At 37.5% G+C, this 18841-nt stretch overlaps 1 protein-coding gene across 1 annotated transcript; it reads left to right on the top strand.

The window, feature by feature from the left end:
• Positions 1–3812: 3812 nt before the first annotated feature.
• ak7a (adenylate kinase 7a) lies at positions 3813–18498 on the top strand. Its single transcript, XM_077219684.1, has 18 exons — positions 3813–3908; positions 3979–4131; positions 8457–8565; positions 8769–8863; positions 9808–9918; positions 10026–10109; positions 10202–10290; positions 10386–10476; positions 10838–10915; positions 11004–11153; positions 11329–11457; positions 12383–12488; positions 12606–12734; positions 12823–12888; positions 13848–14045; positions 14212–14405; positions 16282–16440; positions 16529–18498. The coding sequence occupies exons 1-18, from the start codon at positions 3828–3830 to the stop codon at positions 16562–16564; spliced, it is 2058 nt and encodes a 685-aa protein (XP_077075799.1). The 5' UTR covers positions 3813–3827; the 3' UTR covers positions 16565–18498.
• The last annotated feature ends 343 nt before the right edge of the window (positions 18499–18841 follow it).

The raw sequence follows: 18841 nt of genomic DNA, 5'->3' as shown, positions 1-18841 counted from the left end.
AAGGTTTTAAGCACTATATCTGAAGCCAGGGCCCCGTCGACTCGGCGCCTGTATGCTTCAAAATGGTCAGGTTTTTCCAGCTGGTGCTCGAAAAATCAGGCTGACCCAGAGTCATGTGTGATATCAGTGGTTCGCTCATTCTTACAGGAGCTGCTGGACGCGGGTTGCTCCCCGTCCACGCTCAAAGTGTATGTGGCAGCCATAGCAGCACATCATGTTCTGACGGCTGGCCAGTCACTGGGAAGAAACGACCTGGTCGTAAGATTCCTGAAAGGTGCGAGGAGAATGAACCCCTCCAGGCCTCCGTCTGTGCCGCCTCTGGACCTCTCCACGGTCCTGGGGGCTCTGAAAGGTCCGCCTTTCGAACCGCTCCAATCGGTTGATCTAAAAACCCTCTCGCTGAAGACCGCTCTCCTTATGGCGTTGGCATCTATCAAACGAGTGGGAGATCTGCAGGCGCTCTCTGTGAGCCCTGCATGTTTGGAGTTGGGTCCAGATGACTCCAGAGTCATCCTCAAGCCCAGACATGGTTACGTTCCTAAAGTGCTCTCAACACTGTTCAGAGCACAGGTGGTGACATTATCAGCCCTCCCTCCTTCTGCAGAGGATGGAGAGGTTAATCTTCTCTGCCCTGTCTGAGCGCTGAGAATCTATCGGGAGCTTTCTGCGTCTTTTAGACAATCAGAACAGCTTTTTGTCTGCTTTGGTGGTAGATCCAAGGGGGATCCAGTCACTAAGCAAAGACTGTCTAGATGGATAGTGGATGCTATTTCTATGGCTTATTCCGCAGCGGGTCAAGTTTGCCCTATAGGTATCAAGGCCCATACGACCAGAGGTATGTCTCGTCATGGGCTTGGTCATCTGGCATTCCCATTAGTGATATTTGTGATGCGGCCGGCTGGTCCTCGCCTTCCACATTTATGAGTTTCTATAATAGGGAAGTGCCTTGCCTGCAGGCGAAGGTGCTTTCGGTATGATTAAGACCCGTCGGTGGCTGGTCTTGTCATATATTACTGTGCACTATCAAATTCACATATATATATAAAACCCGCTGCTGGCTGGTTGTATTCATGCATAAACCCGCTGTTGCCGGTTATATTTACATATATATAAAACCCGCTTTGGCCGGTTATATGACATATATAAAACCCGCTTTTGCCGGTTATATTCCATACATATATAAAACCTGCTTTGGCCGGTTATAATTTCATATATAAACCCACTTGACTGGTTATATGTTCATATACCAATAACCCCGACAGTGTCTGGGTTCATTGGTGTAGTATGTTGGGTTATTTCTAACTGATGTGTACTATTTTAGACCTGACGGTGTCTGGTCTATTTATACATAATTATGCGGTTATGGCTTGTTCTGTATGCTCAGGGGCCTGAGTTGCAGTGGCAGCCAGTTACTCAGTGCGGCGTTTTGCATGGCGTCCCCACTGCGTATAGCTACGCAATACGAAGTGACCGTTCGAAAGGGAACTACTCGGTTACTCACGTAACCTCAGTTCCCTGAGTTAGGGAACGAGTATTGCGTAGCCAGCCGCACTATAGTAACATGGCAAGTTGTCGCTTCAGTCGTTAAACCTGCTATAATGGCGAATTCGGGGACTATTATAGACTGAGGTCACGCCCCCTTGGCGGGCTCTGACGTGTATGACGCAGAGTGATCTCATTGGTTGCACGTCAGAGGCGCCTGCGCCATTGGATGTGCAGTTGCCGCAGCGCAGCCTATGAGCGAGCCAGACGCTCATGTTCTAGCTGTGCAGCTGCAAATGCGCTTTACATAAAGGCTTCAGTAAATCGAGGAAAAGGAGTTTCCCCACTGCGTATAGCTACGCAATACTCGTTCCCTAACTCAGGGAACTGAGGTTACGTGAGTAACCGAGTAGTTTGTATATACAATCACATTAATAGTTATCTGACCTTAAATACCACATTTATGTTTTGATTATTTTACTGATACTGTATACAGTCATATTAAAAAAAAAATAGATAAATCGTTTTTTTACACTTTTTCATTATTGAAGATCAGAAGTCTGGGTGTGGGACAAGCACAAAACAGCAATATTTGCATCTTAAAAAGGTGAAAAAATCATCGTAGACTACTGGTAAAAAGTTCCTAAAGTACTTTCATTGTAAAGTTAACTATGAAAGTGTGAATTTTTCCAAATTAAATGTTTTTTATAAAATATGATCAAAGGACATGAAAGTGCCCAATGCCCATAGTCTAAAATAAATCATGAGAACATGAACTTCAACTAACTCATGAAGCCTAACGCAATATTTTTACTCTAGCTTATCTTTCTCCACACATATGTAGTACTGTGATCATGCACAACGAAAAAACATGTAAGGATTAAATCGTTCGTGTCAACGTAATTGCATATTACGTGACGTCACGAACGCGCATCACAGAACAGAGCAAGGCGAGCGTTTGTGCTTATAAAACTTAAACTTTTTTATTTATTTTTGAAATGACCGATCGTTACGCTAGATAAGACCCTTATTCATCTTCTGCTATTGTTTAAAGCCATTTGAAGCTGCACTGAAACTGTCATTTGGACCTTGAACCGTTTGAGGCCCATTGAAGTCCATTATATGGAGAAAAATCCTGAAATGTTTTCATCAAAAACCTTAATTTCTTTTCGACTGAAGAAAGATGGACATCTTTGATGACATGGGGGTGAGTAAATTATCAGCAAAAGTTTTTTTAAAGTAAACTAATCCTTTAAGCCTTGTCTGTGAAACCAGGCATATGTTTCGGAATCTCTAAATATACTTTCCTAATGCAGTCCCTTGCAAAGCATGCTGGGAACTCCAGATCCACTGCCCAGTTAGTTATGTCAACAAAAATGATTAATGTGGTAAAGGTCAGCTTTAAATATATTAGGTGAATGAAACATAATTTTAAGTTGTCACAAAATATTCAAAAATGTGTGTTACGTTAGCACATTTTAATTAATTAAACTGAACAAAGAGGGGTTTTTATTTACGTGTAGTTTCTGGCTATGAATTGTATTTGACTATTTTAATAAAAATGTTTAATGACATTTTTGGCACGTTTATTCAGAAACAGCAAAACATTGATATATATATATATATATATATATATATATATATATATATATATATATATATATTTATATTTACATGCAATAGCTTGCAAACAAATAAAATAAAACTAAATAATGACTGACATACAGCCAAAAGATTGATTTACTAGCGTTTATATAATAGTAATCCTAAGTTATAATAAATTAAAGAAAAACATTCTAGATATTTCTGACTTCTCTGAAAGTACCAAATACACTAACTCTACTAAAAGACTGTTAGATTTCAAGTCACTTAAATATAAGTGCACATTTTATAACTTTCTTTTCTTCATGAATGCGTGGCTTTTATACAAAATACGAAATATATATATATATATTTTGAGCACTCATTTGTGCACAGGTTGTTTCATTTAAATCTCATAATTAATTCTTGTGATTAACGATTAATTTTCCTGTCATTGCATTTACTCTACATTTTAGACAGTTGTCAATATTGTATTTTTCCCCAAAGCTCAATCACATTAACCACCATATTATATATGAACATGTTCCACTGTTAAAATGCAACAACTTTTAAACATTTTGTCATGTAGCCTAATGCATTTATAGTGTGATGTGTACAAATATCTCAACAACAATAATAAAAAGTGTTTAGGACATTTTATTAGTTTTATAAAATAAATTGCGTTGTATATATTTTGTGCCATCCAAAAAGTTTTGGCCACTGTGTGATCTTTCCAAGTCTCCATAGCAACCAAAACGACAAACATGGCCAACCACAGCGACAGCCGCTCCAAACGAGTCTTTTTCAACAACATAGACTCATACTCATCCAAATATATCGCGCAGGTAAAAGAGTCATTAGGTACACAAATTCATGAATATAATAAGCACTGTGGCTTAATGTTGCTTTGTTTAGTTCTTGTCGTCGTGTGTTGTCGGAGAGTCTCTCGCTGATGAAGAGGAGGAAGACAAACAAGAACAGGCTTCAGAAGGCGCACGATTTCAGATAGTCGGAACAGTTGCGAATAAAGGTGCAAAAAAACAACGTTTTGCACTGGAGGAATATTGGGTTAGTTAAGTTTATCATTTATCATTTCTTTTGTGGTATTATGGGTATATGGCATTTAAGACAGGTGATCTGACGATTCATGCTATCCATCGAGATGTGCTTCTTAACGTTACTGGTGGTAATGCGTAACGTTATGTGCAGACTCAGTTTTCTTCAGCGTTACCACGCCCATAAATCTATGCATCCTTGCTGTGGAGACTTGTAGGAAATAAGTCAAAGATGAATATTTGATGATAATTTTTACTTTTCACACCGTTTTAAAAATAAAAACAGTACAGTATACAGAACTCATAACTTCGAATTTTATTATAATTGTATTTCATATAATATACAATAATATCATTTTTACTTGTTATATCAAATGTGATAATTGCTTGTTCATTTAAAATATCAAAATATGCACCCCTTACACTTACCCTGTTTTAAAGGAAATAATAATATTGTGAGATTTACTCCATTATGGAAACAATAGAGAATGAATCAACATTCTCTGTGATCGATTTGCGCTTGGGTAGCATTAGAGAATGTCTAATATGGGGAGAACTTTCACTCAGTAAACTTCTGGCCTCTGAACTAGTTGCAGTTCCACTCTGGTTCCATATGAGGGCGCTCACAGGACGAGTGCAGAATGAATGGAGGTTTATGGAGCTATACCCCTCAAAATCCACTTTTCTCAGGATATAATTTTTTGTCTAGTAATTTGAATGTTGTATTCGAAAGGAGATGCAAAGAAATTACACATTGCTGGGTTTTAGATTTTTTAGAGTCACTCATTTGCTTTAAAAAGTCTTTTAAAATGTCAATGACGTCATACACATTGTTCCACCAGAGATACTGCTTTACGGCAATCCTTCAGTCACTTTGGTGCTTCACGCTCTGCACTTTCTTTTCTTTCGAAGCATCGAACACACCGCTGACAGAGGTAAATACACGTGCTAGAAGAGTTTTTGTTTTGTTGTTTTAAAAGACCACGCCAAAAATACACACACACATTCTGGTCCCGCTTTGGATGCCACGATGCCATCAAGCGGTATCTCTGGTCGTAATCAGACCTTCACTGACCAATCAGCGTTCATTAGCAGAATGCTAGCATGTAATGGGCAACAACAACTCAAACTGTAAGAAATCGATCATAGGACATAAGTACTCATTTCTTTCAATTTTCGACCTATAACCCATGTTGAACTTGCAAAGTCTATTATCAAATATGAGATTTCTCAATGGCAATCGGGTGAAAGAGACAAATTTAGCCGTCTAGCTCCATAGACTCACATTCATTTTGCACTCAGTGCGATCGGCCCCCAGTGGAACTCTGGTGGAACTACAACCCAAATTCGGTACAATAGGGCTTAATAGGGAGTGAACCATAGGAGTGAACAGGCTCTCCGTAAACGAGCTTTGGTAGCATTTTTCGACAAGGCATCACAAATCGTCAGACTCTGCTATCCATTCGCGCTATGGTAGCATTTTTCGACAAGGCAGCACAAATCACCAGAACACTGGATTTATCAATTAATTTAAAAAAAAGAGAGATTCACGCACACAGTAAACTTCTATGAACAGGCAATTTTACATTTCTGAATTAAAATTGATTTAAGTTAGATATTTTTTTGGAATCAAAAAGACCTTATTGTTACGTTTTAAGCAGGGATGAGGAGAGGTGAGAATAGAAGAACACAAATCAAGATAACACAAAAAAAGACAGGAACATAATCCAAACAGGGGAACCAGAGACGTAAGAAACCAGGAACACAACAACTTACAAAGAGAGACATGCAAGAACAACAACCGAGAAAAGATAATTGAAACACAGGGTTATAAATACATAGGGAACACAAGGGCTAATGATTAACAGGTGTAGATAAGTTCCTATGGAAACTAATGAGGGAAACTATGGAGACAATCGAGGCAAACCGGAACTAAAAACGGAAAGAGAACTTAGGGACAATGGGCACAGAAAACTACTTCAAAATAAGAGTCCATATGAAAACATGATGAACACAGACCCAGGGCACATGATCCAAAAACATAACAATAAGTCCTGGAGTAGGGTGGAGCGAAGGCTGATCAAGGGGCAGGATGTCGGGCCAGGCCTGTGTGGCAGAAGTGAAACTAGTGACCAAAGGGGAGCCGGCAGAGCAGGGGACCATGGTGTAGCAGGCAGAGTGAACCGGGCGGAGCTGGCAGAGCAGGGGAGCATGGAGTAGTACTAGGCAGAGTAAACAGGGTGGAGCAGGCAGAGCAGAGGACAATGGTGTAGTAGGCAGAGTGAATAGGGCTAGCTGGCAGAGCAGGGGACCATGGTGTAGCAGGCAGAGTGAACAGGGCGGAGCTGGCAGAGCAGGGTACCATGGTGTAGCAGGCAGAGTGAACAGGTTGGAGCTGGCAGAGCAGGGTACCATGGTGTAGCAGGCAGAGTGAACAGGTTGGAGCTGGGAGAGCAGGGGACCATGGTGTAGCAGGCAGAGTGAACAGGGCGGAGCTGGCAGAGCAGGGTACCATGGTGTAGCAGGCAGAGTGAACAGGGTGGAGCTGGCAGAGCAGGGGACCATGGTGTAGCAGGCAGAGTGAATAGGGCTAGCTAGCAGAGCAGGGGACCATGGTGTAGCAGGCAGAGTGAACAGGGCGGAGCCGGCAGAGCAGGTGACCATGATGTAGCAAGCAGTGTGAACAGGGTGGAGCCGGCAGAGCAATGGACCATGGTGTACAGAAAAAGGCAGATGGATCAGATGTTCTCTATGACCGTGTCTATACAGACAGAGTTTAGAGACGACCTCTGTGGTCTTATCAGGGCAGACAGGGAGCTTAAGGATGGCATCTGTGGTCGTGTCAGAGAAAAAAAGGATTTCAGGGATGACCTCCTTAGTCTTGTCAAAGAAGACAAGGAGTTTAGGGATGACCTCAATGGTTATGTCAAGGCAGGCAGATAGTTCAAGGACAGTCTCCATGGCCGTATCAGAACTGGCAGAAGGTTAAGGAGCAGTTACTGCCACCTCGGGAGAAGTTGTCGACGTGTGCGACCCAAACACATAAGACTGTGACTGCCATTACAGGAAGCGCAGCTGTTTCTGGTAGGACCTCTGGGACCACCATACTTGGAAGCGTTGGGACCACCAGACTATGATGTGCTGGGACCTCCGAACTTGGATGCTCTGGGACCAAAGCGATGCCGGCCCCTCGCGCCGACATCAGTGAATGGTCCGCCTCACTGGACGCCAATCTTTGAACACCTTGGAACAGCCTTTGTTGCTTTGGGTTTTGCGGCCATGATGGCTGGGGAATCTGGCGTGCCAGATCGATATAAAATTCCAGAGTCCAATTCCAGAGTCCGTGCAGTGGCATGACTGAACTGAGCAACTCAGATAGCATGAATATAATCCAAACAGGGGAACGAGAGACAGGGGAAACCAGGAACACAACAGCTTACAAAGAGAAAAAAGACAACTGAAACAGGGGTACAAATACACAGGGAGCACAAGGGCTAATGATGAACAATTGTAGATAAGTAACTATGGAAACTAATGAGGGTAACTACGAAGACAAAAAAGGCAAATAGGAACTAAACACATGAAGAGAACATAGGGACAGTAAGGCCGTGTGTCCACCAAAGCGTTTTTTCATGCGGCTGGAGTATTTTTCCAATTGTTTTCAATGGGAGCGCCGCGTTTTTTAAACACCATGAGCGTATCGAGGAGCTGAGCGCTTTTTTCACGCTGAAGCGCTGAGCGCCCGGTGTTTTTTACTGGTCGCCGAGAGTTGAAGAATGTTCAACTTTGGGAAAAACGCAGCGCTCATCACTGTCACTTTTTACCCAACCGTCCAGTCACAGTGGAGGAGGGGCGGGAGCAAAGTGTCTCAACTGAAAAAATAAATAAATGCTGCGCTGCTAATACGCTCTCAAGCGCCCATAGCTAGGCGTTTTCAGCAGAGCGTCTAGCGTTTTAAGCAGGCTAAAAACGCTTTGGTGGACACACGGCTTAAGCACAGAAAATAACTTCAAAATAAGAGTTCGTAGGACAACATCAATGAGCACAGACCCAGGGCCAGTTACACTTATAGTGCCCAAAATCATGTACACGATATACTGATTCACGAGCTAGGGAACTGATTGAGACGAACCCAAAAAAAACAAAACAAGAAATTATATAATAGATGACCCCTGTATGTCAAGCTCAATAAATTTCATAAAATATTAGATTACGACCTTTTAATGAGGAGGCAACACTTTTTTCCTTGACCCTTCTAACAAGTCTCAGATGCGTCGTAAAACTTTGCAAGCTGGGAACGTAGAGCAATTTTGAGCATTTTGTTTCATCTTATTTCAGTCTGTGAGTCGAGAGGAGCTCCTGCAGTATCTGATGCAGTGTGATGTTATTGTGTATAATATCACTGAACACACTGATCTCATTGATGAGGCAACATGGGCCATTTCAGGTAACAATTCCTCAGATTTCCAGACTATTTATCCAGGCTACATCTCAAAACATGGTGAGGCACATTCAGATGACCAAAATTCTGTCTCATTATGCAGCTCACTAGGTTTTAGGATACAGCCTTAACGCCATTTAATTTATTTTCTGTTTATTTCTTTATTCATACCAATCTATAAAACTGTATATTAAATCTGTTTTCTGTAGCCCTGCACTCTGAAATTGAACATTTTGGGTCTCAAAAAATATTTATCCTGCTGTCAACAATCATGACATGGGCAATGACCAAACCAGCTGATCCTGTGAGTGTTGCTTTTAAATATCACACAGTGAGGTCCAAATTTGTATTGAAACTTCTTTCCACCATGGAATAAAAAATAAAGAATGTGATTGTAACTTTTTATCACACAGTTATGACCTTTTTTAATCGCAGTAGCGAATTACAAAGTCTGAATCGCAGTTCATACTTTTTTCTCAGATTTATGAGACAAACTCACAATTGCGTGTTATGAAGTCAGAATTATGTGACATAAACTCGCAATTGCAAGAAAAGAGTTTATACATTGCAATTCTGACTTTTCTGATGAAGTCAGAGTTGTGAGATATAAACTTGCAATTGCGATTTACAAAGTCAGAATTGTGAGTTTATATCTTACAGTTCTGACTTATTTTTCCCGAAACTGTGACTTAACTCACAAAGTCCAAATTGTGAGCTGACAATTGCAAGTTTATATTTCACAATTTGCGGACTACAAACTTGCAATTGCGGGGAAAAAAACACACGTCAGAATTGTCAGTTTATATCTCGCTGTTCAGACTTTTTTTTCTGACTCAGAGTTGAGAGATATAAACTCGCAATCTGAATTGTGAGCTGACAATTGTGATTTTATGTCACAATTATGAGAAAAGTCAGAATTGGGAGTAATAAAAGAATTGTGAGTTTATGTCTCGAAATTCTAACTTTTTTTCTCAAAATGATGAGACAAACTCACAACTGTGAATAATAAAGACAGAATTGCTAGATATAAACTTGCAATTCTGAGAAAAAAAAGTAATAATTGTGTAATGTAAACGAAAAGCCAGAATTGAACAATTGTAAAAAAAAAGTTAGAAATAAATATTATATATATTTTTATTTTTATAAAAATTACACATGCTTATATTATCAGTTAGGATTTGCTGTACCAGTGACAATAAACAGACCAGACACCATTACTTTTGCTACTTTTTCTGATTTTATCTTAAGGATGATCCTGACATTCCCTTGACTGAAGACGACTACAAAAGACGAAGACCACATCCAAACTTTAAAGAACACACAAGCACAGAGAAACATGTGCTTAAACTGGGGAAGACTGTAATGATCCATCCAGAATCCGGCCTAATACATTTCAAATCATTTATGATATGAAACAATCTTAATACCATAACATATGGAACAAACTTCCTGTATTTTTCTTTCAGAAAAAGTCAAAGCTGTCGACTTATGTTGTAACATCAGGTCTGCAGTATGGAATGGGCGAGAGCATGTTTCACTTCTTCTTTAAAGTACTGAAATGACAAAAGTATAAGAGCAACATTATTTTTCAATATGAATTCATAATCACGCTCTGTTGCCTAACTTGTTCACTTTCTCCCAGACAGCTTGGCTCGGAGAGCTTAGCAGCATTCCTGTTTTTGGACCTGGGACAAACATCATTCCTGCCATTCACATCCATGACCTTGCAAGGTTTGAGAAACTGCAGTTATGTCATTTTCCCAGAATGTTAAATTGTGTTTAATTGTATTCTCATCTGATATTTTTGTCATCATTTGTCATTTCAGAGTGGTGCAAAACATCATCGATCACAAACCAAAAACACACTACTTCCTCGCTGTGGATGATTCCAAGAACACTTTTGAAGACATTGTGAAAGTATTAAATCATTGTAGACTTTGCTATATGATGTACTGAATGTAATGCTCACACTTTAATTTTGCAATAAAGTGCTACAGGTATGATGTCAGAACCCGGAAGACTAATTGGCCACAGGTTCCTTTGAGATTTTCCTATGGGATTTTGTTATGGGGGTTTTAGATTCATGTGTAAAATAAAGCCTGTGGTAAGCATAACTTGACTATACTTTGATGTTTTGTTCTACATTGTATATTACACACACCCATTGCAAATCTCGGGAATCAGCAGCAAATTAGTCTTCCAGGTTCTGATGTCATCCCTTCTATGAGAAAACACGACTAAAAATCATTAGTAAACACGCAGCTGTCTATTTTCTTAGGCCATTGCCTCTGCTCTGGGTTCTGGACAAATAGAAAAAGTCCCAAAGGAGGATGCCTGTGGAACAAAGGCAATTACGGTAGGCTGTTTTTGCTGAACACACATTTTTGCCAAGTCATAAAATAATATGTGAAGGTAATATATATCATTGTTGTGTATTTTAACAGGAAACCGACCTGCTTTACCTCAGTGTCAACCTTCAGACTGAGTCTGTTTTCTTAAAGGACAGATTAAACATCTGCTGGGATTATGACTCTGGAATAGTTGATAACATATTTCGTGTGGTGGAGGAATACAAACAGACAAGGCAACTGTTGGTAAGCTTTGATAACACTTGCTGATAGAGGCATGTCTAGTGTAAGAATAAGAATTTATATCAGAAATAAAATCATCATTTTTTGCCGCTTTTTAATATTTTGAAGACCTTTCTAAACAATATAGCTTTGGAAAATGTGTTTTACATGCTCCTATTTTGCTTTTCATTTCCTTCAGCCAATAAAAATCTGTCTTCTTGGGCCCCCTGCTGTTGGCAAAAGCTCAGTTGCTGCAAAGTTGTGCAGATATTACAAACTTCATCATATTAATGTCAATGAAGCCATCAATGAGAAAGTCAGACAACTGGTGAGTGAGGACATAACAGCTTCTTTTTTTATTGGTATTTTAACAATGTCTACAGTAAATAAGAACAATTGTTGTGAGATCCATCTTTTCACAGTGAGGACAATTTAGGGACTTAAACACATCGATTAAAAAAGGTTCCTTTTTTGGGGGGGGTACAAAATGAAAAAAACTTAATATTTAAACAAAATAAGAAAAATTTGGACATCTTCATCCTGTTCCAAAGTTTCACACATATCTTTATCTATATATATCATTGTTCCCACAAAAATCTTAGCCAGCATAACTGTTTTCCATTGATAATGACTGATTTCTGATAATAATAGGAAATATTTCTTGAGCAACAAATATTAGAATGATTTCTGAAGGATCATGTGAAACTGATGACTGGAGTAATGATGCTAAAAATTCAGCTTTGATCACAGGAATTAATTACAAAATAATACATTATATTGTAATAATACTACACAAAATGTTATTTTTGATGCAGCCTTGATTAGCTTTTTTCTAGACCTGCTGTAAAGTCAAAACAATCTCTGTTACTTTAATTTCCTTTTATCACTGTAAATCTGCTTTGAAACAATCTATATTGTTAAAAGCGCTATAAAAATGAAGGTGACTTGACTTGACTTAAGAGATTTTGAATTGACCTGTAGTGTATTATATATATAACATAAAGGATGATGTGCACAGTGGGGTCCAAAGCTCGGAGAACATAAATTGTACTCAAAATAATGTAAATAAACATACAATTTTAGGATTTTGAACAATGTAAAACTTTTTTTTTTTAAATATTTATTTGATGATAGTATAATGTATAATTGTATAATGAGTTATATATTTTAAAAAGTATTTTCACTAGTCTCACAATTTTTTGGCCCCACCGCATATGAAGCTGTATTCTGAATGTTCAGTGTGTGTTCTTCAGGAGGAACTGCTTGAGAGCAGTGAGAAGACACAGGAGAATGAGGACATGCTCACTGCTGCCGAAGAGCAGCTCAACACTATAAAGAACAACATGCTTCAGAATGATGGTATGCAGTGAATGAAGCTTCGACATGATCCGATTTATGTATCTAGAAATATGATTGTAAGATTGTAACAGATCTAAGTTAAGATAGTAAGTGTTACTTGATGATATTTTCTCACAGGCCAGTTGGATGAGCAGCATGTGATGCATATCATAAGGGAGAAGCTCAACTCAATGCCGTGCAGAAATCAAGGATTCGTTCTGGATGGATACCCAAAGACCTATACACAGGCTAAAGAGCTTTTCCATGGTCAGCTATCTTCCTTTTACACACAAAAAAAAAAAACCCAACATGGAAATACAAAGTCTTCACCTTTAACTTCTAAAATGTTTTCCAGATGCAAACATGGAAGTAGAAGAAACCAGATCTTCAATATCTCAGTATAGCGAAGTGTTGATTCCAGGTTAGTCATTTCAGAAGATACATACTGATAAAATATTATTTCACTAATCTTGTAATGTTGTAAACGTTGTAAAAACGTTCAATTGCATGATGCAGCTTTTAAACATCTTAGTTATATCACAATAATGTAATGCTTTTTATTGTTTATGTAATAAAAGAGTTATGGAAATAATAATGATACGTTGGAAAATAATTATTAACATTGAGATACTCTTCAGCCTCCGCCTGCCATTTTTCAATATCCTGTTTCACCCAGAAATATACTGCACTTTCTGTTGAGCAAAGAACCCTGGCATTTTTTTTTATTACAGGTTCCGCAAATATTAATACTGATTTCAACATGAATAATAATTAGAAATGTATACTGAGCAGCAAATCAGCATATTATAATGATTTCTGGAGGATCATGTGACACTAAAAAAATGTCAGCTTTGCATTACAGGAATAAATTACATTTTAAAATAATATTAAAATCAGCTGTTTTAAATTGTAATAATATTTCAAAATATTCCTGTTTGTACTGTTTTAATAAAGGGTTAGTTCACCCAAAAATGAAAATTCTGTAATTAATTACCCTCATGTCGTTCCAAACCCATTAGACTTTCGTTCACCTTCTGAACACAAATCTCAGACTTCTGTCCCTCCATTGACAGATACGCAACTACCACTTTGACGCTTCAAAAAGTTCATACAGAGATCGTAAAACTAATACATATGAATTGAGCGGTTTAGTACAAATTTTCTGAAGAGAATCGCTTTATAATTATATGATGAACAGATTGAATTTAGGCTTATTATTAATCAAATAAATTCAGATTTGGTGAGCATAAGAGACTTCTTTGAAAAACAATCTTACTGACCCTAAACTTTTGAACAGTCATGTATGACACATTACGGAAGTAAAACTGGGCTGGCAAATGCAGTGTTTCATGTTAACAACCATTGGCTTTTTTCCTTCAGGGTTTGTCTTCGCACTGGAAGCCACTGATGGATTTCTTAAAGAGCGCGTTCGGAGTCTCCCGCAGAATGTGGCAGAGGAAATGCACTACACTCAAGAAGAGTTTACAGAGAGTCTTGCAAAATTCAGGGAGACTTCGCCAGAAGACGAGTCCGTGCTTGACTATTTCGATGAACTGGAAATCCACCCCGAACACATCGGTTAAAACCCAAAACTTTCACTCTTACTTTTGTGCTCACTGCTCACATAAGAAAATTGTACTCCGCACACCATTAAATTGATAAATGAACTGACAGATAAGCTGATAGTTATGAAGCAGGGTGGTATCGTTATTAAGAATAGTGTTTTTCATGATATCATTCTTAGACGTTGAGAACGTGGCCACGGTGGAGAAAATAATTAAGACGGTGGGGCGGCCCATGAACTACGGCCTGAGTCCAGAGGAAATGCAGGAAAAGAGGAAGAGGAAAGATGATGAATGGCACCAGCAGCTGAAAAAGGAGGAAGTTGAGAAGGAACTCGTGGAGAATGATAAAATGGTTGCTCTTTTGGACAAATGGGTACATTTGTTTTTAAAATTCTCTTATGCTCACCATGGCTATTTAATTAATAAGAATACAGTAAAAACATTGAAATTGCAAAATGTTATTACAATTTAAAATAAATGTTTATATTTTAAAAATGCAATTTAAAGCTGAATTTTCAGCATCGTTACTCCAGTCTTCAGTGTCACATGATCCTTCTGAAATCATTCTGATATGAGGATTTCATGCTCACGAAACGTTTCTTATTACTATCAATGTTGAAAACTGATTACATTTTTGTGGTAAACCTTCATACATTTTTCTTCAGGATTCTTTGATAATTAGAAAGTTCAAAAGAACTTTATTTGAACTATGTTTGTGATTTTTGTAACAATGTCAAAGTTATGGAAGCTTGTTTCCGCCACAGAATAAAAAATAAAAAAGGTAATTGCGACTTTTATCTCACAATTCTGCCTTTTTATCTCAAAATTGCATTATATTAAGTCGCGATTGCATGTTATAAAGTCAGAATTGTGAGATATAAACTCGCAATTGCGAAAAATAAACTCGCAATTCTGACTTTATAACACATTTGCCTTGCCTTGCAATTATGTGTTATAAAGTCAGAATCATGAGATATAAAGTCGCAATTACGTCTTATAAAGTCAGAATTGTGAGATAGAAACTCGCAATTCTTAGGAAAAAAGTCCATCTTTTCCTTAGAATTGGACTTTATAACACGCAATTGCTAGTTTATATCCCACCATTCTGAGAAAAGATGTCAGAATTGCGAGATATAAACTCACAATTGTGAGATGTAAACTTTTTATTCTGTGGCGGAAACAAGCTTCCACAGAACGGTCATGTTTCTCATTTGGACTTTTATTATTAAAATTTCCTTTTTCAAGTTTTGCAGTCCTGTTTGTACTTTTCTAGTGTATTTATTAAATAAAACTAAACATAAAAGTCCAAATGAGAGACATGACCTTTCTGTGGAAGCTTGTTTCCGCAAGCATTTGATCTGGGGCCGGTTTAACAAAGCTATTTTAGACCGTTTAGACCATCTAAATCAGACCGTTTGCTTTGTGCAACGGTCTGATTTAGATGTCTATCTGAAGTCTATCTGACTATCTATAGTGTTAGACAAGTCTAAAATTTGCTCATAGACTAGTCTAATCCAAGTTAGACTGTTTCACAAAAATAAAGACTGACTTAATTTAGACCTCAAAAATTAGACACCTTACCCTCAGGCTAACTTAGGTCTAAGACTCTGTTACCTTGGCAACCAGCAGTAACTATCAGTTACATTACAAACAGCCAAAAGAAAAGGGAAAATGGCTCATAATGTGTGGTTTGCTGACGACGTAATGGAGAGAGCTATGAGAAGGGAAAGGGTTTTAGGGACTGCAGTAACCTACTGGAAATATATAATAATGAGGACTTTTCTGTATGTCTGTAACACTCCGGATTAAGGCTGTTAAATGTCGTAGCAATCTTTTTCCAAATTAAACATTTATTCTTGTTACTACATTCTCCGCTAAATTTCCCAAGTAAAATGTCCTTGTAACCTTTATACTCCTCCAACAAACACATATTTTCGCTGGGGTAAACTGCACTGAACGGTTGAATGCGCTTACTCGATCCGCCATGTTTTCTGTTTTGAAAAGTGTCTTATTTTACCCAGAATGCATTGCAGTGTAGTCCTACTTAAGATAGTCAGAGTCTTAGTGCTTTGTGCAACGGTCTGATTTAGATGTCTATCTGAAGTCTATCTGACTATCTACTATATCTAAGCCATAGTCAAAGTCTATTTTTGTGAAACCAGCCCCAGTAGTGTATGAATGAGCAGCAAAAGCTTTCTCTTTCCCTCTGGAACGACTACATTGTTCAGCTTGTGGATGTGTATTTGCAGAACAGGAATGTAGCCGAGGTGAAGAAGCAGGAGCATGAGCTATTAGAGACACAATCTGTCCCCATGAGACACTACTTGATGAAATATGTCATGCCCACTGTCATACAAGGACTTGTGGACTGCTGTACGGTCAAGCCTGATGACCCTGTGGACTTTTTGGTAACACTTGTCTTATGGTATTCATATTATGTGTTTTATTTAACAACAAATTATTTCAACTTAATTGGTGTCATATTCTCCATTTCAGGCTGAATACCTCTTCAGGAACAACTCAGATGATTAGCTCATTCTGCTATAACAATAAATGTATAATAAAAAGTGTCATTAAAAGTTTGATTCCATCAGAAATCTCTACAGCCTGTCAAGTAACATGCAAAACACAATCAGAAATCAGAATATTAAGAGTAAAGTAATGCTTTACAAGTAACATGGATTACGTAATCAGATTACTTTTTGATCTAACAAGTAATTCATTACAAGTAATGTGAATTACGTAATCAAATTACTTTTTAATGTTATGAGTAAAGTAACGCATTAAAATGCATTATGTAATCAGATTACTTTTTGATCTAACAAGTAATGCATTGTAAGTATCGTGGATTACATAATCAGATTACTTTTTGATCTAACAAGTAAAGTAATGCATTACAAGTAACATGCATTACGTAATCAGATTACTTTTTGATCTAACAAGTAAAGTAATGCATTAAAAGTAATGTGCATTACGTAATCATTACTTTTTGATGTCATGAGTAAAGTAATGCAATAAAAGTAATGTGCATTACGTAATCAGATTACTTTTTGATCTAACAAGTTAAGTAATGAATTACAAGTAAATTGCATTGCGTAATCAGATTACTTTTTGATGTTACGAGTAAAGTAATGCATTAAAAGTAACGTAAATACACTGTGTAGGTATTATGCTTACTACTGTTGGTATAATTAAGGAAGCAGCTACCTTTGTTTTTCTTTTTTGTTTTCCTGTTAACTGTAACCAACCGGGGTGGTTTTAAATAAGTCTGACTTCTGCCCACTCCGTTTCAAGCAATAGATGGATTTAAGTTGTTAAATTATGGTGAATTTAAATTGTCATATTGTTTAATCAAAAATGCATCTTTATTGCCTTGATATGTGCTATTATATTTCTTTAAATAAATTAATAAATAAATAAATGTGTATTACGTTATCAGATTACCTTTTTGATCTAACAAGAAAAGTAATGCATTACAAGTAACATGCATTATGTAATCAGATAACTTTTTGATGTTACGAGTAAAGTAATGCATTAAAAGTAATGTGCATTACGTAATCAGATTACTTTTTTGATGTAGTGAGTAAAGTAGTGCATTACAAGTCACTTATTATTGATGTTAATGCAAATTACATTGTAATAACACAAATCCATTTATTTACAGTAAAAAAAAGTTAAGTATTTTCAAAAACAACAGTCACAGTAATAGTATGAATTGTATCTGAAATGTAGCCATTGATGAATGAGGTAGATGATTAATCAGAATTTTCTCCCAATCTAAAATCAAAACTTGGAAAATTTAACCTTTAACATGTTTACCAGCAACAGTCTCCTAGGATTGAAGGAATGGGTGGATATTCCAGAGCAGTTTGGCAATTCTGACTGGACATTGGCCATCTTGGTTTGGAGGGGGAAAAAATCGACACAACGGCTTGCCACTTGGTGGGAATGTATAGGATGATGCACCAGGGTCCACTGTAGAGGTTGATGTACAACTATGCCATCCAAATCCATGCAAATGCAAGAAAATGCTTTTTAATTGCTGTCCACTGTAGTGACCTCTATGCATGAAAGGGTTAATATTATATGATGCATTTCATTACATAAAAAAAAGAAGATTAAAACTGGCATGAAATGGAGGTCGCAATAGTTTTTCCTATTGTAACATAGATCCAAGTAGAACGAATTTTCGATTGAGAAAATGTGGGTCAGGATTTTGTCCATAGGGAATTGATTGGGTGCATGGTTGTGGTATGCTATTGGTAGGTCTCATGTGAGTGACAGGTTGCCCCGCCCTCGTGCCAGTAAACACGTCATCAGAGATAAGACGACATGACTATGCAAGAGGAAGGGGAAGTTATTTTGATTAAAGATTAAGTGGGCACATGAATTTAAAAAAATGATATGATTTACATTGTACACTGACAAATAATTTATAATAAATACTGCAATATTCCATCAAAAAATAACAATTGTCCATTTTGATTTTATACTTGTAATTTTATACCTGTAAATATAGCTTACTGTTTACTGAAAGCAGCTAAGATAATGGTAATGTATTTAAATCTGTAGTCTCACTAATTTCAGCTAATTACTACCTATGGTTACTTCCCAAAACTGCTGAAAATTGTATTTTAAAAAAATATACCGTATGGTAAAAGATAATATGTGTAGCAGTATGAAGTACTAAATGTTCCAATGGTATGCCATATAGAATAGGCTATTTATCATGTTCAAACCTTTTTTTATGAATCAATAAATCAGTAAATAAAAGAAAATCAATTGAAATGGCCATAATCACACTTTAAA

Source organism: Siphateles boraxobius, unplaced genomic scaffold (assembly GCF_051911475.1).
Source record: "Siphateles boraxobius isolate OS27281-9 unplaced genomic scaffold, OSU_SipBor_1 8, whole genome shotgun sequence".
In the NCBI taxonomy this organism is placed as follows: domain Eukaryota; kingdom Metazoa; phylum Chordata; class Actinopteri; order Cypriniformes; family Leuciscidae; genus Siphateles; species Siphateles boraxobius.
The sequence above is the reverse complement of the archived record's forward strand: the minus strand, read 5'-3'. Positions and strand labels throughout refer to the sequence as shown.